The sequence below is a fragment of the Mobula birostris genome, chromosome 2 (genome assembly GCF_030028105.1).
Source record: "Mobula birostris isolate sMobBir1 chromosome 2, sMobBir1.hap1, whole genome shotgun sequence".
NCBI lineage: Eukaryota > Metazoa > Chordata > Chondrichthyes > Myliobatiformes > Myliobatidae > Mobula > Mobula birostris.
In genome coordinates, this window is record NC_092371.1 from 241,382,688 (window position 1) to 241,409,165 (window position 26,478).

A 26,478-nucleotide genomic window follows, 5' to 3' on the forward strand; every position below is an offset into this window, starting at 1 on the left:
CACTGTGTAATTAATTAATTGCTCTGCTGTTTCTTTTTCTCGCCCAAGTGACCAGCACTAACCTTTGCTAATCTTTTCCTTTTAAAGATTAAAGATTAGCTTCATTTGTCATATGTACACTGAAACATCAAAACATACGGTGAAATGTGTTGTTTGCGTCAACAACCAACACAGTTTGAGGATGTGCAGGGGCAGCCTACAAGTGTCACTATGCTTCTGGCGCCAACAAGCAAGCCCACAACTTACTAACCCTAACTAATCCATTGCCTTTGAATATGGGAGCACCCGAGAAAACCAGTTACAATGCTCGCCACGGTACCTCTGTAAAAATGTGCGAGTGTCATTAGTATCATACTCCTAGTGAAATATAGCTGTTGTTACGTCTTCTTTGTATTTGCATCAATATGTTGGGCTTAAGATAGGTCTTCACAGATGATGACATCCAGGAGCTCACCCAGGGGGAGGAGAACCAGCAGGAGATGATGGGCAGGTAAGAAGATAAGGTGAGAGAGGGACACAGGAATGGGGAATGATGAAGGAGAAGAGTGGGAAGGGCCATTACTAGAAGTTCAAGAAATTGATGTTCATGCAATCAGGTTGGATGCTACCCAGACAGAATATGAGGTGGTGCTCCTCCAACCCGAGTGTGGCCTCATCCTGGCAGCAGAGGAGTCAAGTCAAGTCGCTTTTATTATCATTTCAACCATAACTGCTGGTACAGTACACAGCAAAAACGAAACAACGATCTTCCAGGACCATGGTGCTACCTGAAAAAACACAAAACTACACTAGACTACGTGAAACAACACAAAACCACATTAGCCTTCGGGCTTACACGGTACTACATAAAGTGCACAAAACAGTGCAAAACAGTACAATAATTAATAAACAAGACAATAGGCACAGTCAAGGACAAATTACAATATAATAATAAATGATGTAAACATAAATGTAAATGTAAACAATGTTTTCGCAGGAATTGAGAAAGAAATGAACAAAAATTGCAAAGGGAGTGGAATGGTGTTCAGTTGAGGGTGTGTGTGTGTGTGTGTGTGTGTGTGTGTGTAGTTGGTGTCAGACTAGACTCTGGGAATTGAGGAGTCTAATGGCTTGGGGGAAGAAACTGTTACACAGTCTGGTCGTGAGAACCCGAATGCTTCGGTACTTTTTGCCAGATGGCAAGAGGGAGAAGAGTTTGTATGAGGGGAGACCTACATGTCAGAATGGAAGTGAGAAGTAGAGTTGAAATGGATGGTCACTGGGAGATCCCGCTCTTTGTGTTGGATGGAGTGAATGTGCTTGGCAAATCGGCCTCCCAATCTACATTGGGTCTCACCAATACACAGGAGGCTACACTGGGAGCACCGATCCAGTAGATGACCCCAACAGACTCGCAGGGGGAGTGTCATCTCACTGGAAGGACTGTTTAGGGCCCTGAGTGGTAGTGAGGGAGGAGATGTAGGGCTTGTGTACCACTTGTTCTGCTTGTAATAATGCATTCAGTTTGACAAGTACGATATATAAATTGGTAGTGCCTGTGAGTTGTGACATCCTGCTGACTGATGGAACAATTGCAACATATAAATAAAGCTGGACAGCTATAAATTACTTAATGAAGACAGTTTAAGGGGAAGAAAATGATGGAGCTGATGGAGCAATATACACAAACTGAACTCTGAGACACGAGAGAGGAAATAAAAAACTGAAAGACAGACATGGTTCAGTGTGTAGAATGAAGAGAAGGCTGTGGGACTAAGCCATTAATGAGGGTATGCCGAAATACCCCAGCACGAGTTGAAAGCCTTGATGGAATAGAGTATGGAAAGCATCTGGTAAGGGATGAACTGTGATAGTTGAAAAGCTCAACTTACTACAAATTGACAGGGGCGACGATTTTCTTCTGGTAAGACAATGAACAATTTTCCACAGTTAATGGAAAACTATTTTATGATTCAGTTGATGAAGGAAGCAAGGAAGGAAGGAAACACAATATGCATGAGTTTTTAAATGCCAGTGAACATAATGCCATTGAATGTCTTGGAGAATTTATTCATATCTCAAACAAGACAGTCAAATTCATTTTCTGCATTTGTAATTACTCTCTGGGCATGTTTGGAACTTGTTGTAAGAGATAGAACCTATAAATCTGAGTACCATTATTCTTCATTACAAATTAGATTTGATTTTGAACAGGGTGTAGCATTCAGGCTGAGACACTTTTGTTACTGCAGGTTTCAATCAACACGAAAGGTAAAGATTAGCTTCATTTGTCACAAGCACATTGAAACATGCAGTGAATCTATAGCAACACACAGAGAAAATGCTGCAGGAACAAAGCAGGTCAAGCAGCATCTACGAAAATGAATGCTGAGTCGACGTTTCCAGCCAAGACCCTTCTTTAGCACTGGAAAGGAAGGGGGAAGATGCCAAAATAAAAAGGTGAAGGGAGGGGAAGGAGGATGACTAGAAGGTGATAAGTGATGCCAGGTGAGAAGGAAAAATAAGGGGCTGGAGAGGAAGGAATCTGTAAGAAGAGCCCAGTGGACTAGAGGAGAAAGGGAAGGAGGGGGAGACCCAGGGGGAGATGATAGGAAGATGAGAAGAGATAAGAAGACAAGAGTGAGGAATCAGAGAAGAGGGGAGGGGAAGGGAAAAAATATTTTACTGGAAGGAGAAATTGATATTCATGCCACCAGGTTGGAATCTACTCAGATGAAATATAAGGTGTTGCTCCTCCACTCTGGACCCCTCATCTCATGGACTGACATGTAAGATCTTTAGTAGAGAAGATTTTGCAGATCTTGCAGTGAGTCTTATTTCAGTGGAGGGCAAGTTGTTGGAGAAGATCCTGAGAAGCAGGATTTATGAGCATTAGTAGAGACATAATCTGATTAGGGATAGTCAGTAGGGCTTTGTCAAGGGCAGATCATGCCTTACGAACCTAATTGAATTCTTTGAGGATGTAGTGTCTATGGATTTCAGTAAGGCATTTGATAAGGTTCCCCATGTGAGGTTCATTCAGAAAGTAATGAGGCATGGGATCCAAGGAGATCTTGCATTGTGGATCCAGAATTGGCTTGAGCACAGAAGTCGAAGAGTGGTTGTAGACAGGTCATATTCTGCAAGGAGGACGGTGACCAGCGGTGTTCTGTGGGGATCTGTTCTGTGAGTCCTCCTTTTTTTTATAAATATTTTTATATTTTTATAAACAACCTGGATGAGGAAGTAGAAGGGTGAGTTAGTAAGTTTGCTGATGATACAAAAATTGAGGTGTTGCGGATAGTCTGGATGGTTGTCAGAGGTTACAGCAGGACATTGATAGGATGCAGAACTGGGCTGAGAAGTGGCAGATGGACTTCAACCCAGACAAGTGTGAAGGGGTTTATTTCGGTAGGTCAAATTTGAAGACAGAATATAATATTAATAGTAAGACTCTTGGCAGTGTCTGCGAGATCTTGGGGTGCATGTCCATAGGACACTCAAAGCTGCTGTGCAGGTTGACAGAGTTGTTAAGAAGGCGTATGGTGTGTTGGCATTCATCAACCGTGGGATTGAGTTCAAGAGGTGTGAGGTATGTTACAGCTATATAAGACCTTATTTAGACCCCACTTGGAGTACTGTGTTCAGTTCTGGTCACTTCATTACAGGAAGGATGCAGATGCCATACAGAGAGTGCAGAGGAGATTTATTAGGATGTTGCCTGGATTGGAGAGCATGCCTTATGAGAATAGATTGTGTGAACTTGGCCTTTTCTCCTTGAAGCGACAGAGGATGAGAAATGACCTTACAGAGGTATATAAGATGATGAGAGGCATTGATTGTGTGGATAGCCAGTGGCTTTTTCCCAGGGCTGAAACGGCTAACATGAGGGGGCATAGTTTTAAGGTGCTTGGAAGTAGGTATAAGAGGGATGTCAAAGGCAAGATTTTCACACAGAGAGTGGTAGGTGCGTGGAATGTACCGACAAAGGTGGTAGAAGCGGATACAATAGGCTCTTTTTAAGAGACTCTTAGATAGGTATATGGAGCTTAGAAAATAGAGAGTTATATTCTCTTTCTATTATAAATAGAGGGTGGAAGGGAAATTCTGGGCAGCTTCTAGAGTAGGTTACATGGTCAGCACAACATTATGGGCCCAAGGGCCTGTAATGTGCTGTAGATTTTCCATGTTTCTATCTTGTAGTGATTAAAAACTTGCGTCATTAATCTGATATATCTGTCTGGAAGGCCATGAATTATTTATTGGAGAACTACCAATAGAGTAAGTTGACAGAACAATGTAGATAAACTAGAGCACTGTTGTGCCTTAGCTTGCAAAAACCTTAAGTGTACCCATAAGTGTAGCTTGTCCCTAGCTCCGAAGATGTGATTATTCAAGCACTGAATGAGTTCCACACTTGTGAGGAGTTTCATCCTGGTGCTCTTAACAAAGGCATCAATGAGTAACACACAAAATGCTGGAGGAACTCCGCAAACCAGGCAGCATCTATAGAAAAAGGTACAGTTGACGGTTCAGTCCGAGACCCTTTGGCAGGACAGGATTAAAAAGATGAGGAGTAGATTTAAAAGGTGTGGGAGGGGAGGGAGAAACACAAGGTGCTAGGTGAAACCAGGAGTGGGAGGGATGAAGTAAAGAGCTGAGAAGTTGATTGGTGAAAGAAATACAGGGCTGGAGTAGGGGGAGTCTGATAGGAGATGACAGAAGGCCATGGAAGAAAGTAAAAGGGGGAGATGCACCAGGGGGAGGTGATGGGCAGGCAAGGGGATAAGATGAGAGAGGGAAAAGGAGATGGGGAATGGTGAAGGAGAGGGGCAGAGGGAGCCATTACTGGAAGTCTGCGAAATCAATGTTCATGCTATCATGTTGGAAGCTACCCAGACAGAATATAAGGTGTTGTTCCTCCAACCTGAGTGCAGCCTCATCGTGGCAGTACAGGAGGCCATGGATTGACATATCGGAATGGGAAGTGAAATTAAAATGGTTGGCCACTGGGAGATCAGTGAGTACTAGGAAAAGTAGCTATAAAATTAACATGTCATAAAAGAATGAGAATAATTGCTCAGCTCAGCAACATGAAATTTTCATGTTTATTTGAGAGATCTATGAGGCCATTGTGTATACTAGATTTTTTGTTTAACCTTTGGAGATAGAGAATTAAAAAAATGAGGCACAGAAATAGGTATCAATGGAGTGCAGAACGAGGAAGGTTCTAGAACAGTTACTATCCCTCAACTCTCAGGCTCTTGAACAAAAACCTACTGAGATGTTCCCACAACCAATAATCTCATTTTAACTTGTTATTTCACGCTCTCGTTATTTAATGCCATTTATTCATATTTGTATTTACACAGTTTGTTGTCTTCTGCACTCTGGTTGATTTTTAATTGCTCCTGTTATAGTTACGATTCTATGGATTTGCTGAGTATGCCCGCAGGAAAATTAATTCCAGGGTTGTATGTGGTGACACATATGTACCTCGATAATAAAATTTACTTTGAACTTTTTTGTCCTTCTCTAATTAAACATTCACCGAGCCTAGATCTCTGAATGTTGCTGGTATGATCCGGGGTTCAACAGCTTCAGTGGTGGTAAATCCCAGTTTTCATACATGTCTAGTGACACATGAAAGCCTAGAACATAATAACAAATTTGGAGCAGGATTTAGAGATGCCCTTTATTTTAAGGGATAAGGAGTATGTAATGAGTTAAGACATTTTGTTTAAGGTTAATGTTCTTAATTAAAAGTGCATTATTGAACTCAATTTCTTTACATGTTAAAAAAAATGTTCTTCAACTTCATAAACACAAGAGATTCTGCAGATGCTGCAAATCCAGAGTAATACACACAATGCTGGAGGAAGTCAGTGGGTCAGGTAGTATACAGTATATGCTGAGGATGTTCTACGAGTCTGTGGTGGCCAGTGCGATCATGTTTGCTGTTGTGTGCTGGGGCAGCAGGCTGAGGGTAGCAGACACCAACAGAATCAACAAACTCATTCGTAAGGCCAGTGATGTTGTGGGGATGGAACTGGACTCTCTCACGGTGGTGTCTGAAAAGAGGATGCTGTCCAAGTTGCATGCCATCTTGGTCAATGTCTCCCATCCGCTACATAATGTACTGGGTGGGCACAGGAGTACATTCAGCCAGAGACTCATTCCACCAAGATGCAACACAGAGCATTATAGGAAGTCATTCCTGCCTGTGGCCATCAAACTTTACAACTCCTCCCTTGGAGGGTCGGACACCCTGAGCCAATAGGCTGGTGCTGGCATAATTTACATATTACTATTTAACTATTTATGGTTTTATTACTATTTAATTATTTATGGTGCAACTGTAATGAAAACCAATTTCGCCCAGGATCAATAAAGTATGATTATGACTATGAAAGGGAATGAACAGTTGATATTTCAGGCCGAGACCCTTCATCAGGACTGGAAAGGAAGGACTTCCTCCTTCCTATCCAGTCCTGATTAAGGGGGTCTTAGCCGAAATGCTGACTGTTTATTCCCCTTCACAGACGCTGCCTGACCTGCTGAGTTCCTCCAGTATTTTGTGTGTGATATTCTTCATTAATAGTCTTTTGATGTCTACCTGTAAGTGAGCGATATCTAAAAACTATCCTAATTGAAGGGAAAGGATTTATTGGAGGCCAGGCTCTAGTTTTAGTTTTACTTGGCGGAGCTATGACGGCCTTGGAGAGCAGCTTCTTTGAGCTCATCTGAAAAAAGTGTCTCTACCCTTTACTAGGGAGAGAAAAAGCCTGTGGCAAGTCGAATTATCAGACGAACGATTAGCTTTTGCTGTACTAGAGATCATGGTCGTTCTTGGGGCTTTGCTACTGCTTGCTTTATGGGTGGATGGTGCTGATGCTTTTTTTTTGCTGAAGTAAGTGGGGGAGGGGGAGGGTAATTGCTCTGCTGCTGCTCGTGCGTGGGAGGGGGGGGAGTAGGGGGTTTTGGGGTTCTCTCACTCATTCTTTGGGGTACTCTTCTGTTTTCGTGGATGTCTGTGAAGAGCAAGACTGTCAGGCTGTATATTGTATACATTCTCTGATATTAACTACTGAACAGTCACCATGAGGGAGAGGTCACTGAACTGCAGGATATGGACTGAAACAGGCTCACTCTGACCATGTAAAAGGTGTTGGCTCAGGGCAGTGACTCCAGGTTGCTCTCTGCTCCTGTATAATCCACTCCCTTATATGCTTATATAGACCTCTCCAAAATTTCTGTTAAAATGGAAAATTGTAGTTTTTTTTCCTGAAGCTTCAGGTTATTTGTGAGTTCTCACTTTGGCAATGATGAATTCCACTGTTTAGAAATCACTGGTTTCTGCTCGGGAGATGTTTTTCTGATACGTCTCCCATTATGGTATGATGAGTCATAAACTTTAGAAACTTGATTTAGAATGGAAATAAAGATTAATGTGAACAATTAATGACAACCAGATTGGAAAAAAACAGCAATACTTTCATAGCTGGCTGCAAATCAGCATTAATCTGCCTCTGTCCTTCTATACAGGACAGGGATTTTAGCTCAATGCCTGCAGCCAAATTTATTAATGTGCATGATATTTTGGTTCAAATACAACTTCAATATAAATAAAGAACCAGGAGCCAAAATAACTCAGCAAGCAGCTCTTGGCCAAAATTTCTTAAACTGTAAAGCACAGGGACATTTCAAGATGAATCCATTTTGATTCTGAACTGTCAGGTCATTAACTGCTTCCAAAACATGGAATTACTGCGTCTCATTGTTAGATATTGTGAGGTAAGTTGTGACAAAGCATTTTCTCTTATAAGCCAAACTGGTTTAGAAAGATTTAATGCAATTAATATAAATATTTTATAACAAAAGGCTGAAATACTTTATCTCCAATAACGAAACTTTCCAGTTTGTGTTGTTAATATATGGCTTCCAACACAATTCGGTATTTACCAGGAATCTACAATCTGTAGAATCTGGGCTATATGGGGTGTCCAGGAAAGGGTCACGCCTCTGGTGAACGGGCTTGTCATGTCCATTCTGGGGCAGCTCACTCAGCTCTCTCCTGTGGATTCAGGTAGCTGTTTGCATGTGAAAGTGGCCACACCCCAGTACACCACATCGACATGTGGGCTAGACCAGGTGAGGGTAGTCAGCAGCCTCGTACCCTGGTGAGAAAGGGACATGCCTGTCCTACCATGGGAAGTCAGCTCTGGTGGACTGGGCAGATGAGATCCAACAGCTGGGAAGGTGGTTCTGCAACGCTCCTTGGAGAGCAAAGGGCATGACAAGACACAGAAGCTACCATGGTCATCCACTAAAACCAAAGGACACCCCCAGTTGTGACGCTTGTTCGTTCCACTGGACCCAGACTTCTGAGGTCAAGAGAGTGGAACTGCCCCCAGTGCAATGCTAAAACTTAAAAAACTCTCCAACACAAGGTTTCTGTCATTGTCAGATATAAAGGAGAACCACCAAAGCAGACAATCTGTATAACTCACTTTAAGTATGTTGACAATTCATGCTGACACCCTAATCTAAATTCAGAGTCTTATTCTGTGTGAACAATGCCATTCATGTGTGCTATATTCAGTCAACGTAAACTGAAAATTTCAATAATTAATTAAACATTAGTGTAACACACACAAAATGCTGGAGGAACTCAGCAGGTCAGACAGCATCTATTGAGAGGAATAAACAGTCAACGTTTCTGGCCAGGACTGGAAAGGAAGCGGGGAAGAAGCAAGAACAAGAAGGTGGGAGAGGGGAAGGCGTACATGCTGGCAGGTGACAGGTGAAGCCAGGTGAGGGGTAAGATGTGAGATTGGGGGAAGGGAGAATGAAGTGCTGATGACTATATCAATTATTTGTAAATCTATATTATAAGATTTGGTGTACAGGATGATAAAAGACATAGACTAAGTGGACAGTCAGAGGCTTTTTTCCAGGACTGAAATGGCTATGAGGGTACTTAATTTTAAGGTATTGTGAGGAAAGTATGGGAGAAAGTCAGATGTAGGGTTTATTTACATAGAGTGGTAAGTGCATGGAACTCGCTGCTGGGGTGGTGGCAGAAGCAGGTACATTAGGGACATTTAAAAGACTCTTAGATAGGCACATGGATGAAGTAAAAACGAAGGTCTTCCATATGTGGGAGGGAAGTGTTAAATTGGTCTTGCAGTATGTTAAAGGGCCGAAGGGCCTGTACTGTGCTGTATTGTTCTATAATTATGTAAAATTCAGAAGAAAACAATCCCCATTAGGCCCTGCCCACTTACTGACAGTTTCCTCCCTCCTCCACAATCTATTGTTTTCAGTCTAACATGCTGCTATTTTTAACCTCATTCTCCTTCTTCAGCCTATTGACATGCACTGTATTTATTTATAGTTCAGCAGAAATAATGACTAGCTTGGTAAAAAATGCACATATGCAATTTCAAAAAAATTCAGGCTTTCGTTTAGTGCTCTGCCCTACATGAGGGTTCCATCCATTAAACACCTACAACAAAGATCATTGTACTATTATCTGACAGATTAGGGATGTTCATTCTGCTTTGACAATTTACAATCTAATTGCCAAACAGCAGATAGTAACAGCAATATTACAACAGGTTTTATTCACTGTGCCACTGTCAAAAATACTACCTTTTACAGAAGAGCAGATGTCAATGATAAACTGGGGAAAAAGTAACTTTTTTTTCCAGATATTTTTCACATAGTGGTCTTGGGATTGTCCAATTCTTATGCAAACGCTATGTAGAAACAATTTTGGGTATGTTGTCATTTGAAGCTATCACCCTGATCTCCGTTCACAATCATATTCTGTGCAAACAGTGCTATCCAAAGGAGCTGTATTTGTCCATTGCTTCACAACAGGTCACAATTTTAAAGAATTATTTATGACAAGCACATTGAAACATCCAGTTCTGACATGTTTGTTCATGGCCTCCTCGTGCCAAGATGAGACCATCCACAGGGTGGAGGAGCAACATCTTATATTCTGTCTGGATACCTTCCAACCAGATGGTATCAATATTGCTTTCTCACTCCGGTGAACAAATTTCTCCCCCGACCCCCATTCTCTACTCTTGATCTTTAGGTTACATGGTTGGCACAACATCATAGGACAAAGGGCCTGCAATGTGCTGTAAATTTCTATGTTCTTTCACCTCTTCTCACCTGCCAATTATTCCCCCCACTGGTCCCCTTCTTCTTCCCCTTTCTCCCACTGTCCACTCTCCCCTCCTATCAGATCCTTTCTTCTTCAGCCCTTAACCTTTCCCACACACCTGGCTTCACCTATCATCTTTCAGCTAGATCCTTCTCCTCCCCCCCCCCCCCACTTTTTTATTCAGGCACCTTCCTTTTTCATTCTCAGTCCCAAAGAAGGGTTTCAGCCGGAAATGTTGATTGTTTATTCCTTTCCATAGATGCTGCCTTCCTCCAGCATTTTGTGTGTGTTGATCCAATGGAATGTGTTGTTTGCGTCAATGTCCAACACAGCCCAGGATGTGCTGGGGGCAGCCTGCAAGTGTCACCATGCTTCCTGTGCCATCATAGCACACCCATAACTTACTAAGCCTAACTCATATGTGGGAGGAAACCAGAGCACCTGAAGGAAATGCATGTGATCATGGGGAGAACTTAAAGAGTGGTAGGTACTGAACTCCGATCTTACAGCTGGTGCTTTAAAGCATAACAAAAACCATCTGTGTAGTAATATGACAGGCCACTGTCATATCTATCTGTGGCCCCAAAGCAGTCACCGTTCATGGGAGCTTGGTTCCACTTATAGAACAGTGGACCATGTCCCAGACGACCACAAGAAGGCTGGTTGAGACAGATCCGCCGGTTGAGTGGTGTCGCATCAACAACCTCACACTCAATGTCATTAAGATATGAGCATTGTTTGTGGACTGTAGGTAAGACCACCTTACCATGTGGGACCTTGTCGAAGGCTTTGCTGAAGCCTGAATAGACAACACTGTACAAGATAGCAAAAACTGTTTTTCAGAAGTACTGGATTTGCAATCAGACCTTCAGTCTACAAAAATTGCAAATTTAATGAAGTACACTTCACTTCAGGGTGTTTTGCTATATAAAATGTTCTAAATAAAAGAACTTTGTTATGCTTTTTTTAAACATGTAAAAATATCAATCAATATCAAGTTACCAGGGCAAGTACAATAAAATTATGCACGTGATATACGTATTGCTATTGTCAGTATCTATAGGCTCACATGTAATTCAAAGTTCAAAGGACATTTATTATCAATGTAAACCATATACAGCCTTGAGATTCGTCTCCTTACAAGCAGCCACTAAACAAAGGAACGCATTAGAACTCATTAAAAAAGACCTAAAGTGCAAAACAAAGAGAACAAATTGCGCAAACAATAAAAAGTAAGCACGTAACATTCAGAACGCAAATCCAGGACCATGAGTTCACAGGCGTGAAGCCAATCGTCACTGTAGCCGGTCTGGGAGCCTGGTAGTTACAGCGCAGAGGAGAGTAAACCTCAGTGAGTGAGCTTAGATAAAACTCTTGGAACTTTCTCTGCAAACATAGTGTGCCTAGCTCCTGGAATACTGTGTAATGCACTATATGGTAATTTCAAAACGAATTGAAAACCAATTCTGGTGCACCAAATTCTTTTACAAGATCATAAGATATAGGAGCAGGAATAGGCCATTCGGCCCATTGAGTCTGCTACGCCATCAATCATGGGCTGATCCAATTCTTCCAGTCATCCCCACTCCCCTCCTTTCACCCCATACCCTTTGATTCCCTAGCAAATCAAGAACCTATCTACCTCTGCCTTAAGTATACCCAATGACCTGGCTTCCACAGCCGCTCATGGCAACAAATTCCACAGATTTACCACCCTCTGATTAAAGTAACTTCTCCACATCTCAGTTCTAAAAAGCTGTCCTTCAATCCTGAAGTTGTGCCCTCTTGTCCTAGAATCCCCTACCGTGGGAAATAACTTTGCCATATCTAACCTGTTCAGGCCTTTTAACATTTGAAATGTTTCTATGAGATCCCCCCTCATTCACCTGAACTCCAGAGAATACAGCCCAGGAGCTGCCAGACGTTCCTCATACAGTAACCCTTTCATTCCTGGAATCATTCTCGTGAATCTTCTCTGAACCCTCTCCAATGTCAGTATATCCTTTCTAAAATAAGGACCCCAAAACTGCACACAATACTCCATATATCTGTCTTGCACTTCCTTCATTTTTCGCAGAAACTCCAGCCATTGCTGCTCTGCTGTCCTTCCTGCAAATGTCTCTTTCCAGTCAACTTTGGCCAGTTCCCTTCTCATGCCATTGTAATTTCCTTTATTCCACTGAAATACTGATACATTGGATTTTATTTTTTCCCTCTCAAATTTCAATGTGAACTCGATCATATTGTGATCACTGATCCCTAAGGATTCCTTAACTTTAAGCTCTCTTATCACCTCCGGATCATTGCACAACACCCAATCCAGCACAGCCAATCCACTAGTGGGCTCAACAACAAGCTGTTCTAAAACTCCAACCCTTACACATTCTACAAATCTTCTCCCTTTATGTATGAATTAACAGGCAATTGTGCAAATATGGTTAATATTTTTAGGGAGTTATTTTTGCCTAGGTTCCTGGCAGCTTAGAGTCAGTGGCCAAAGACCATCCACATGTGACTGTCCTCCGTGGCATCAAAATACTGTTACTGATGCAGCTGGACAAAAATTTCAATGTTCTAATATTGATACGAATACTGAACCTTATCACATCAACACTGCTTGAAAGGTGAACAAATCTGTTAATGTCTTCACTAAAGCATAGGAGACATGGGTTTGCCAGAAATATTTTGTAACACACATTTCTATAATAACATATTGAGGGTAATTTCCATTCCAATGATTTTTTTCCCTTCGCTTTTACCACCCCCCACTCAATACTTGACGTTACTTTGCTCTGACTGACTCTGATGTGGAACTAATTATAGCAGAAATTCAAATGTGCCTATTATCCCCCTATGACATGAATATAAACATGTAACATGGGCAGTACATGCACGATAATCCCAGTTCAATGAACACACAGAGAAGTATTTTATTAAAATATTGTTACTTTACCTCATTTCCCCTCTCTCGAGTTGAGCATGACTCACTATCCCCTTCTGAAAATGACCCAGATTCATCACTTGAGTTGGTGACGTAGGACTGTTCACATTTTAATGGTGGCTTACACTGGCTGTACATTGCATCTCCAATTATGCTGAGGTCTTGCTGCTCTGCAGATAGAAAGCGGGTTCCTTGTGAGCAGGGAGAAGTGGACAACTCAAACTGAGGCAAACTGCAAGGGGAACCACCACTTCCATCTTCAGGAAAAGAGTAGGAAGAGCAGGAACTTGAAGTTCTGGTTCTGGTTTCAGAAGGAGGGGATCGGGGGCACACTTTAATTGGCACTGGGCAGCTGGTGTTACATGTGGATCGAATTCTACAAGAATTCAATGGTAATAAAGGCTCCATTGAAAGTCCAGTAGAAGGACAAGTCTGTGAACATGGGAGTGACTGGCTGGTACCAGTCCACAAACCCTTTGGCACATGTTCAGTGAGCTCGCTTTCTAGTGAACTCCCACCGGGATACGAATGTGCAGCAGGAGCGTCCAAGGTACCCGAAGAAAATATTACACTCTTTCTATCTGACTCCAGTTCTTGCTTGCAAATCACTTCACAAGATGGTGCAGCAATAAAACTACTGCAATCTTTTTGCGGCGTGCAAGATAGTCCAGAGTTCACACTGTAAGGCCTGTATTCTGTTTTGAGGTCACCCTGAGTCATTCCCTCTTCAAGGGAACAAGATGTTCTGGTGTTGAAGGCTTGTTGCAGTGGACTTTGTCTCTCAGTAGATTCCATATCAGTCTTTTTTGTGAATCTCGAACAAGGGGGTGTTTTACTGGAAGGTCTATCAACACACATTGGACTCAATTGTTTAAGATCCATTTCCTTCTCCATGATAGCATGATCCATTGCATTGGATTCAACTCCAGATAAATGCTTTTCTCCGGCGGTTTCTGATGCCTGTGGTTCGATTTTTATCTGTGCCTTGCTGTATCCTTGGGTTTGGGCGTGGACTGAGCGGTCTTCTCTAAATGTGCTTTGAAAACCTGAGGTACTAGTATGTGGTGTGCTATTGATATGCTTTGTGCAGGCCAGTTGATATTTCCTGTATTTTGGGCAGCGTCCCATATCATCACTCGATGTCACGGGAATAGATATCACAGCCGGTTCCTTCTCAGATAACCTTGGAGATGTCTCACATCCAAGTGTCTCATCACACATTATTTCCTTTGAACAGGTGATCTTATGGGTCTCAGACTGCATGTGCTCTTCCTCGCCTTCAGAGTTCCCGTCTTCTTGTTCATGGGACTGCTGGAAAGTTGACATTTTGGTGTAAAAGATAAAGCCATCTTTCTCATTAAAGAGCTGAGCTTCAAGGAAACGGAAGCAGGAGTCCTCCAGATTATGCATGTGCAGGACTTGAGCACAGTGCATGACCTCTTGAATGTTGTCTCTGCTGAGTAATAGCTTAGCAGTGTAGGCAAACTGTAACAATGGGCTAAATCCTCTGGCGGTGACCTACAAAACACGGAAATTGCCAGCATTACTATCAACAGTGCTATTGTCCAAAATACTTCAAGTGTAGTTAGGATGTCTGACAGTTCTAATGTTCAAAAACAATTACACAAAACTGTCAGTTAATATTTTGTTGTGTCAATGGTGAACATTGTATTTGTTTATTTACTTTAAAAGGCAGTAATTCTACATGTAATAATAGATTTTATTTTTAAAATGCGTTGGTGAAAATTATACAAAATCTTGATATGGCATTTCAAATTATTATTATGCTTATTAGACAACAATAACACAGAAATGCTTCAATGTACAAGAATGCTTGCTTCACTCGACTTTCATAAAATGTTAAGGTTTAAACAGATGACCGTAAAATTCCAATTTTTATCTAAATGCTTACTTTAATTCCCTGGGAGAGTGTTTGATAAAGATCTACTTGCTGAAGAGTTTTGAGAAATGATGGTGGAAGTAATAATTTCTACACAAATTTATCTCTCCAGAGGTAAAGCCTTTTTAAGTTCACCTAAAAAGTGGGTTATCCAATCTACTCTTTTGCTGATTTAATAGAAAACGAATATATAATTCAAATACATTTTTAGGAATTAAAATAATCAATAAGTAAATTATCTCCTACTTCTCATTCCTCTCCTAGTGATGTTGGCTCCTTTCTTGTAACATTACCTACCTCCAACAACTCAATGTCGATTTCCTTTCAAATCCCCATTCCCACTCCAACATGTCAGTCCATGCTTCTACTACAAGATGAGACTACTCTCAGGTCGGAAGAGCAACACCTCATATTCCCTCTGGGTAGCCTCCAATCTGACGACATGAACATAAATTTCTCAAACCTGGTAATTTCTCCACCTCCCACTTCTCTCTTCTTTCATTCCCCATTCTGGCTCCCCTCTCACCTCTTCTCGTTTCCTTACCTGCCTATCATCTCCCACTGGTGCCTTTCCTCATTCTCCTTTTTGCATAGTCCACCTGGCTTCACCTCTCACCTTCCAGCTTGTACTGCCTCCCCTCCGCCCGACCTTCTTATTCTGGCTACTTCTCCCTTTCTTTCTAGTCCGGATGAAGGGTCTCAGCCTGAAACGTCAACTCTCTATTCCTTTCTATAGATGCTGCCTAACCTCCTGAGTTCCTCCTGCATTTGTGTGTGTTACTCTGTCCAGTTCCTTTCAATTCTTTGCTTCAAGAACCTCAAAACAAATTTCCTCTCATGTTAGGTCATGATACACTCACCGTCTTCTTACCCTACGACTGGATCCTATGACAAAAACACCATAATCCTCCAAAGGCTCTCGTCCATTGTGGGTCAAACACCTAATAGATGTGTTTTATTTTAAATGTTGCAGAGGAAAATCTGATCGAACTCATCTGCAAAAACCCTGCAACTGAAGAACTCCATCTTGATGAGACTTTCACAAAGACCATTAGAATGACCCAGAACATCATTTAAATGCCTTTAAAAGGTAGTAATGCAGCTACCAGTGTTGGTTAACGCCTGCAGATATGTTTGCAAATTTAAATGCCACATATTCAAAAACACCCATTTTACCACAAAATAAAGATAGCGACCACAAATAAAATTCCACTCCTGAGGTGATAATTCTGACTTTGTACAATGGACAAGAGTGAATTAGCAAATTGCTTTACACCTCCTGCCAGCTTCATTTCCATTGTTAAAATTTACATTATTATACAAAGGCCAGAGTATCCCAGTGTTTTATACCGTACCGGTCAATTATAAAAGTCAGTGATGAGGCAAATGGAGATTGCCTTCATTTGTGAGTACTGACAATTCACAAGTTTTGTCAATATGAATATACCTCAAATGTTCCTAGCTGATTATCACAAACATTATATGCTCTTCAAATACTGTGAACAAATGAAGTTTTTTTGATAATGTTATATTCTAAAGACCAAAATATGTAATTAAAGTGACTGAGTTGCAAAAAAAAACCCAAAAATTAAATGAATAAATTGGAGGTTTCTATTGGACAATGATTAGGGGAAACCAAGAGACAGATATTTTGGATATTAAAGCACAGACAACATGATATTACTTTTAACAGACAATACTCCATCAACCAACTTAATAGGTCATGGAGTAAAACTACTCGCAAGCCTCAGCCACGAATATATATTTATGCATATTTTAATAGATGCATTTATTTTTAGTTATTACTTTACGTCTAAGGTAGAAATTACGTCTAAGGTAGAAATCACATGCTATGATGCATGTGTCCTACTGAAGGGTTTCAGCCTGAAATGTCGACTGTTTACTCCTATCCGTAGATGCTGCCTCTCCTGATGAGCTCCTCCAGCACATTGGGTATTTAAACGTATATGCTAGTTTTCTGCCCAGGGAGTTATTTGACTTCACAAAATTATTAGTATAAAAGGATTCAAAAAGATCAAAGTTCAAAATACATTTCTTATCAAAGTATGTATAAATTATACAAACTTGAGATTTGTCTGCTTGCAGGCAGCCACAAAACAAGAAATCTGAAAGAACCTAATTTCAAAATAGACTTACAAATGCCCAAAGTGGAGGGAGAGGGGAGAGGGGAGAGAGAAGGAGGAGGGTTGGGAGAGAGAGGGAGAGAGGAAGGGAGAGAGGGAGGGAGAGAGGGAGAGAAAGAAAGAAATAAAGACAGACAGACAGACAAATCGTGCAAGTAATAAAAGCATGTGGAATGGGTAACTGACCTGAATTTTTCATCCTCTACTTCTCAGGTCTTTGCATGTGAAATTTGCAAAATAATTGTCAGATGTCATAAAGTATGACGTTTTCATTTCTCATATGGCCTCTTTCTGAACTATGATTCCATAATGTCGTTAATATTGCAAGATTCAATTTATAATTTATCTTGTTAAAAGCAAAGTTCAGACAATGCAAGCTAAATAAGTAGCTTGATAGTTCTACAACATTAAATCCCAGAGCCTGTACTGTATAAAATCAGACCCTGAATGAATGAACTCAATAGTCCTCAATTTTGAACGTTAAGACCATAATTCCTACATTACAACATAATGGAACCTCTTTCACTAATACCATTATCAAAGAGACATTTAGCAAAGGATCAAATAGTAATATTACAGATTAAATCTGGTGTATAAATAAGTTTTGTAATTTTCTCATCTTCTGACAGAACATTGTACAAAAAAGCCAATGCATGTGTGTAAAAACATCAATTCAGTCACCAAATGACCTATGCTCGTGATTTGTGATTATTCTCAATGTCAAAACATCTGGCATACATTGAGTGTGACACACACAAAGTGGTGGAGGAACACCCTTCCCCACCTTCTTATTCTAGCTTTAGCCCCCTTCCTTTCCAGCCCTGACAAAGGGGTTCGGTCCGAAACCTCGGCAGTTTATTCCACTTCATAGATGGACTTGACACGCTGAATTCCTCCAGCATTTTGTTTGTGTGTGTCCCTTAGGGTTTCCAGCTTCTACAGAATCTCCTGCATCAAAGTTCTAATGCATTATCAAAGCATGAATATGTTACTATATATGCTATGCATATGTTACTACTAATGCATTATCAAAGCATGCATATGTTACTATATATATTATGCATATGTTACTACTAATGCATTATCAAAGCATGCATATGTTACTATATATGTACTATATATTCATTTTCTTGTGGGCATTCATAGCAGACATAAAGAAACACAATGGAATCAGTGAAATTGCCATGGTAGTGTAGCAGTTAGCATGATGCTATTACAGTTCTGGGGTTCCGAGTTCAATCCTGACATCAGCTACTGTGTCCTTAAAAACAGGATTCTTATTTATTCATTGTGACACAACAAGCTGAGCAGGTTCACAAGGGTGATTCCGAGAATGAAGCAGTTAACATACGAGGAACTTTTGGCAGCTTTGGGCCTGTACTCACTGGAATTTAGAAGAATGTGGGGAACTTCATTGAATCCTACCAAATGTTGAAAGGACTAGATAGGGTGGATGTGGAGAGGATGTTTCCTATGGTGTGGGTGTCCAGAACTAGAGGGTATAGCCTCAAAATTGTGGGGAGACCTTTTAGACCAGATGTAAGGAGGAATTTTTTTAACCAGTGAGTAGTGCACCTGTGGAATGCTCTGCCACAGAATGTGGTGGAGACCAAGTCTGTGGGTTTATTTAAGGCAGAAGTTGACAGTTTCCTGATTGATCAGGGCATCAATGGATATGGCAAGGAGGCGGGTGTGTAGGGTTGAGTGGGATTCAAGATCAGGCATAATGGAATCGTGGAGCAGACTTGATGGGCTGAATGGCCTAATTCTGCTTTTATGTCTTATGGTCTTACTACTGGCACCCATTCTAATCCATTATTGAGTCACAGCACAGGAACTTGCCGTGGGGGGCGCCACGACAGTGTCGTGGTTAGCGCAATGCTCTTAGAGTTCGAGGTATCAGGGTTCAAAGTTCCTTTCTGGCGCCTTCTGTAAAGAGTCCCTTTGGAATGCATGGGTTTGCCCCAGGTATTCCAGTTTCCTCCCACAGCCCAGAGATGTAACGGGTAGGTTAAATGGTCATTGTAATTGTCCTGTGATTAGGTTAGGGTTAAATCAGGATTGTTGAGGATTGCTGGGGTGCCAAAGCTTGAAGGGTAGGAAGAGCCAATTTCGTGCTGTATTGCTAAACAAATAAATAAATAAATATAAATTACACACAGACAGCAGACAAAAATGTGCAAAAGAAGGCAAACTGTGCTAATACAAAAATAAATAAATAAAACTGAGCACACGAGTTGCAGTGTCCTTAAAGTAAGTCCACAGGTTGTGGAATCAGTTTAGAGTTAAGGTGAGAGAAGTTATTCACCTTGGTTCAAGAGCTTAATGGCTGAAGGGTAATAATTGTTTGTTAAGCTAGTGATGTGGGACTGAAGACTCCTGTACCTCCCCCCTGATGGCAGCAGGGAGAAGAGAGCATGGTCTGGATGGTTGGTGCCCTTGAGGAAGGAAGACCAAACATTGTCTCTACATCGTGCACCTATTGTCATCATGAACTTTAAAACAGTTTCAAAGTTCCAAGTAGATTTATTATCAAAGTACATAAATGTCATCATATGCAACCCTGAGATTCAATTTCTTGCAGGCATACTCAATAAGTCCAATAGCCATAATAGAATCAATGAACAATTGCACCAACCAGGTGCGATCGCATGCAACCAGTGTGCAAAAGACAACCAACTGTGCAAATACAGAAAGAAGTAAAAAATAATATTAATAAATATCAGGAACATGAGATGAAGAGTCCTTGAAAGTGAGTCCATAGGTTGTGGGGACAGTTCAGTGATGAAGCAAGTGAAGTTAAGTTATTCCCTTTGGTTCAAGAGCCTGATGGTTGACGGGTAATAACTGTTCCTGAATCTGGAGGTGTGAGTCCTGAGGCTCCCGTGCCTCCGTCCTGATGGCAGCAGTGAGAAGAGAGCATGACCTGGGTGGTGGGGTCCCTAATGATGATGCCGCTCAAGGGTGGGGAGGGGTTTATCCATGGTGAACTGGGCCATAACCACTACTTTTTGCAGAATTTTCCATTCAACACCAACAGCATTGGTGTTTCCATACCAGGCTGTGGTGCAGCCAGTCAAAATACTCTACATCACACATCTATATAAGTTTGTCAACTCCTAAGGAAGTAGGGGCACTGCCGTGCTTTTTCGTAATTGCACGTATGCTGGCTCAGAATAGGTCCTCTGAAATGATAACATCAAGGAATTTAAAGTTGCTGACCCACTCCACCTCTGATGAGCACTGGCTCATGGATCTTCAGTTTTCTCCTTCTAAGTCTTAATGACATTGAGTAAGACGTTGTTGTGGCACCACTCAGCCAGTTTTTAAATCTCCCTCCGATACGCTAATTCATCACCACCTTTAATTTGGTCTTTGACAGTGGTGTCATCAGCAAATTTGAACATGGCCTTAGAGCACTGCTTAGCCACACAGTTATAAGTGGAAACACAGTTATGAGTAGAGTAGGGGGCTAAGCACACAGCCTTGTGGTGCACCTATGTTGATGGAAAATGTGGAGATGTTGTTGCCAATCCAAACCAACTAGGGTCTGCAAGTGAGGAAATTGAGGATCCAATTGCACAATTGTCTTGAAGTTTATTGATTAGTTTTGAGGGAATAATAGTATTAATGCTGAGCTATAGAGGATAAAAAGCATCCTGATGTATGCTGTGTTGGCACGTGGCCAAGTGGTTAAGGTGTCGGTCTAGTGATCTGATGGTCGCTAGTTTGAGCCTCAACTGAGGCAGCGTGTTGTGTCCTTGAGCAAGGCACTTAACCACACATTGCTCTGCGACAACACCAGTGCCAAGCTGTATCGGCCCTAGTGCCCTTCCCTTGGACAACATTGGTGGCGTAGAGAGGGGAGACTTGCAGCATGGGCAACTGCCGGTCTTCCATACAACCTTGCCCAGGCCTGCGCCCTAGAAAACTTCCAAGGCGCAAATCCATGGTCTCACGAGACTAATGGATGCCTATAAGAAGAAAGTAAGATATGATGTATGCTTCTCTGATGTCCAGATGTTCCAGGATTGAGCGAAGAGCCAATGAAATGGCATCTGCTGTGGACCTCCTGGTCCGGTAGACAAATAGGAGCAGATCCAAGTCACTTCTCAGGCAGGAATTGATATGTTTCATCATCAACCTCTCAAACCACATCATCAACGTGGAAGTAAGTACTACTGGACGATAGTCAGGTTACCATGTTCTTTTTGGTCACCAGTACAGTTGAAGCCTGCTTAAGTAGGTACTTCAGTCTGCCTAAGTGGAAGGTTAAAGATCTCAGTGAACACTCCGGCCAGTTGATCAGTGCATGTCTTTTGTACTTGGCCAGGTACCCTCAGCAAATTGCGGATCTCATGGTTCATCCAAGGTTTCTGGTTGGGGAAGGCTATGAATGATTTTGTGAGGACACTTTCGGCTCCTACTGTTTTTATTAAGTCTGTTACAACCATGGTGTATTCATTCAGATCTACAGATAAGTCCTTGAACACAACCCAGTCCCCTGACTCGAAGCAATCCTGTAACTGCTCATCAGCATCCCCCCGACCACCTCTCTGTTGTCCTAATCTCTGGATCTTTGCTCTTTAGCCTCTGCCTGTACACAGGTTGGAGAAGGACAGCCAAGTAGTGATCAGATTTCCCAAAATGCTGTCTGGGCATGGAATGGTAGGTGTTTGCTCCTCTTTGTGCGGGACTGAGGCTGTGGCCTGCAACCAGTGGGCTTCTGGATTGACTGCAGTGATGCCTGGCTTTGTGAACTTCAATTCTGAATGCTGTCTGTTTGCTTTTATAGTTTACACAATTGTGTGTTTTTTTTTCTCTCTGCACACTCGGTGTTTGATGGTCTTCTTTTGATTTTAAAGGATTCTATGGAGCATACAACCTTTGACAATAAATGTACTTTGAACTTTGAATAGCTTGCTCCTTTGTGCTTCCTGACTTGCTGCTCAACTTAATTTAGCCAGCTTCCTTAAAAGTAGTTGTTTAGTTAAAAGGAATGTGAAGAAATCTGAAAGCATGTGCCACATGGCTGAAGGACAGTTTTCAACCCGCTGTTATCAAACTTTTGAATAGACCTCTTGTACGATAAGATGGACTCTTAACCGGACATGTGTTGTACCTTACTGTCTGCCAGCACTGCACTTCCCTGCAACTGTAACACTTAGCTCTGCACTCTGCTATTGTTTTTCCTCTTTACTACCTCAATGTACCAGCGTGATGAAATATGATGTACGGTCATCATGCAAAGCAGTTTTACAGAAAACCTCAGTGCATGTCACAATAATAAACCAACTTACAATTTAAACACAAACAACAGGAATTCTGCAGATGCTGGAAATTCAAGCAACACACATCAAAGTTGCTGGTGAACGCAGCAGGCCAAGCAGCATCTGTAGGAAGGCCAAGACCCTTCGTCAGGACTAACTGAAGGAAGAGTGAGTAAGGGATTTGAAAGTTGGAGGGGGAGGGGGAGATCCAAAATGATAGGAGAAGACAGGAGGGGGAAACTCCTCCTATCATTTTGGATCTCCCCCTCCCCCTCCAACTTTCAAATCCCTTACTCACTCTTCCTTCAGTTAGTCCTGACGAAGGGTCTCGGCCTGAAACGTCGACTGCACCTCTTCCTACAGATGCTGCTTGGCCTGCTGCGTTCACCAGCAACTTTGATGTGTGTTGTTTACAATTTAAAGAGTTACACTGCTGATGGTGGAAATCTCATCACAATCTTCTTAAACATTTTTAAAATCCACAATTTACTTAAACTTATAAGGTGTATTTTCTTTCTAGCAATTTGCAGCTGAAATATTTGGTTTTGGGGATCTTAAAATGTAATACCACTGGCATTATCACATTATTGAAGGTGCCATTATGTTCAAGTTTGGCCAGACAGGGTAGGTGAAGTCTTTAGGCCGAAGGCAGAGAATTTTCCATCTCAGAAGAGCCAACTGAGACTTTTCAGAGACACAACATCCTACCTAGACCTCCGAGCCAGAAAGCTCAGCTCTTCCAAGGGCATGGTGACCTTTGGCCACACTCTCCTGTGGGATGGTGGAGATCAAAGTCACTTTAACTCTCAACTCCCTTTACAAAAGGAGTTTTTCCAAGAGGTTGTCAAGTTTTTTCCTAACATGTCTTCCAAATTGTTGCTCACCACTGTCTCAAGCACTACTTTTATGGTAAAATTTAATTACTAAGATCTCAGATGATATCTGGGACACTGGGATTTGCCAGCTCTCCAGGCTTCCTACAAAGGTAGGCAGCACATTCCCATAAGAGCTCCCCTGAAAAGCACAGACATTTTCTCCAGCAGAAAATGTGCAGCATCCCATGGATCATTGGAAATTGCTCATGGTGAATGCTATATTTCCACAAAGCATATGTGACTCCTTCAACCCGAGGGAGTCTGCATTGCTGAATATTTATAACAATTAGACCAATGGATCCTGATGTGTAGGGGCTCGCCTCAATTGTCTGTTTACTCACACCACAGTGCTTTGCAATCACAGCTGACTGCAGATACAACAAAGGCCACACAAGTACGAGGATGTCATGGTCTGGTCTGTGAAGTCTGGATTCCGGTTCACAATCCGGTCCATCATTCCTTATTCCAGGTTCTGGTTTTCCCTTTTTCTGTTTGGTGCTCTAATTGAGGCAGCTGATTCACATTTTGGACTGGCTACATAAATAGCTCCTTGGTTCAGCTTCAGTTGCTGGTGGCGGTAATGCACCATTAAGCTGGATGCCAACCGCTGTAAAACAAGATACAGACAGACAGCTTCAGTTGCTGGATTGTTCCTGTCCAAACCCTCTGTCTGAATCCCATCTCTGCTCCTTCCACCTGAAGTCTTGCCCTGCAACCAGTGCCTGGAGCCTTGCCTGCGCTGCTGTTAAGTTGAACTGCTGGAGCAAAATAAGGAAGTGTCTATTGTTGTTTGGAACTGTCTCTTTGTGTCCTTGCCTTTGCTAGGAAGGTCTGGCTGTTTGCTGCTACCTTGAGTTGGGAACTGTCTCTGTGTCCATGCCTTTGCTAGGTAGGTCTGGCTGTTTGCTGCTACCTTGAGTTGGGAACTGTCTCTGTGTCCACACCTTTGCTAGGTAGGTCTGGCTGTTTGCTGCTACCTTGTTTTGGAAACTGTCTCTCTGCGTTCTGTGTATGAGTCCTGGCCCTATGTCCTGCTCCCTAGGAGAGTTCCTGACCCTGTGTAGAGCCCTGGCCCCAAGTCCTGTTCCCAAGGAGGGGTCCCAGCTCTGCGTTCCATGTTCCTATTCTCCCAAGACCAAGGCTCTGTGTTCCACTTTCCTATTCTCCCAAGACCAAGTCAAGGCTTCGGGGTCTCGTCCTGTCCTTGTGCCTCGCCCAGCCCAGGAGTACTTTGTCCTGCCCAGGAAAGCCTCGAAGAATCCAAGCCTCCTCCAGTCCTGTAGCCACGTCATGTCTTTGTCTAGTTCTGGAGTCTGAGCCCAAGTCAAGACCCAGGTTCTGGGTCCTTGTCCAGTCTCCAGCTTGGAGTCCAAGCCCAGGCTCCTAGTTTCTTGTGCCAGTTCTGCTTTCCTAGCCAAAGTCCTAGCCCAAGTCTGAGTCCAAAATCCTAGCCCAAGTCTGTGTTCTTGTCCCAGCTCTCTAGTCAAGTCCTGTTCCTAGTACTTCAGTGTCTGTGTCTTGCATTTGTGTCCACCACCAATGCCCCTGTGTGACAGAGGAGGATGCAACTGGTGTCCTCAATGTGAGATTTCATTACCTACCTCAGTTCAGTACACGTCTACTGGAAGTCAACTTCCTTGCTCTGCACCGTATGCTGTCAAATCCTTCAAAATGTTGTGAAAGTCCAAAGACCAAATGTACATTACTTACAGTGAAATTCCAGTTGCAGTAGTCAGAAAGCAGTGAAAGTAATTGGAAGTAGTATACTGTATTTAGAACTTTTGTAAGCTGCCTGCAAAATATCGCCATGTTTCAACAGCACCATCAGAAATTGTTGTTAGAGGAGAAAGCAGACCAGGACATCAAAGAGGGCTGCCATGAGATGAAGCCTGAAGAGCAGCAGTAATAAAAGGAGGATGAGGAAAACCATAGCTTTTAGGTGATGTTCTTTTTGGGTATCCATGTTTATACTCCACCAAAAATAGGAGCAATTTAGCTAAGGGGCATAGACTTGGTTTCAATTAGAAAGAAAAGCAAATTTATTTTGATATGGCATTAGGTATCACAGGACTGTTCCAGAGGCTTCCATTCATTGCATTACTCTGAACTGCAATCATGGAGGTGAATGCAGCAGCCAGTTTATGTGGAGTCTTCAGAAACCACAGATGAATGAACAGTTTCTGTTTTTGAAAAAGATTGCACAAACAAATTGTTGGAAGAACTTAGCAGGCCAGGCGGCATCTATGGAAAAAAAGTACAGTCGACGTTTCAGGCCGAGACCCTTCAGCAGGAAATGTCACAATGATCCCGCTGAAGGGTCTCGGCCCTAAATGTCAACTGTTCACTCTTTTCCATGGAAGCTGCCTGGCTTGCTGAGTTCCTCCAGCATTTTGTGTGTGTTGCTTGGATCTCCAGCATCTGCAGATTTTCTCTTATTTGTGATAAGATTAAAGATTAGCTTTATTTGTCACATGTACATTGAAACATACAGCAAAATGCATCATTTACATCAAATCAAATCAGTGAGGATTGTGCTGGGCAGTGGTTACCATGCTTTTTGTGTCAACATAGCATGACCACAACTTATTGACCTTAAATGTACATCTTTGTAAATGTGGGAAACCAGGGCATCCAGAAGTAACCCATTCGGTCACGAGAACATATAAACTTAAGAGTCAACAGCGGGAATCGGACCCTGATCTTGCAGCTGGTGGTGTAAAGTATCATGGCAACTGTTGAGTTACCAATGGGAGGTTGATTAAGGAAAGAATCAGGATAGCAGGAAACCTGTATTATATTGTGTGAGAACTATCAATAGCTTAACAGTTATCTAAACAGATTAATATATAAGTGAGATTGCCCATATGTCTTTACTATAATGTACACTACATAGTTTCGATTGGAGTTTCTGACTTCAATAGGAAACAGCTGACAAGCAGAGGTCCTTTAACCAAATTATTAAACTTTCTGCGATGGCACAGCTACAATTCAGATTTGAAGATGGAAACAAGCTCAATGTTCTTACAGCTTCTTACAGCTTTGATGATAAAAATTTTGGGAAACTGTTTCATTGGGAGACTAGTGAGTCAGGAAAAATACATACCACTTCCATTTGAACGATATCATAAAGAAAGCATTTGGTACTAAATTCTGATGCACATTATTCATGCTCATGATTCCTTCCTAAAA

General features: G+C 42.0%; 1 protein-coding gene across 4 annotated transcripts in view; it reads right to left on the reverse strand.

Annotated features, from left to right (window-relative positions):
* Positions 1 to 26,478, reverse strand: part of bach2b (BTB and CNC homology 1, basic leucine zipper transcription factor 2b) — a 348,705-nt gene that overhangs the window by 29,835 nt on the left and 292,392 nt on the right. For all 4 annotated transcript variants that reach the window (XM_072251653.1, XM_072251652.1, XM_072251655.1 and 1 more), the window contains one exon: positions 13,113 to 14,618. In XM_072251653.1, the coding sequence (XP_072107754.1) occupies positions 13,113 to 14,618 (1,506 nt within the window). The remainder of the gene's footprint in view (positions 1 to 13,112; positions 14,619 to 26,478) is intronic.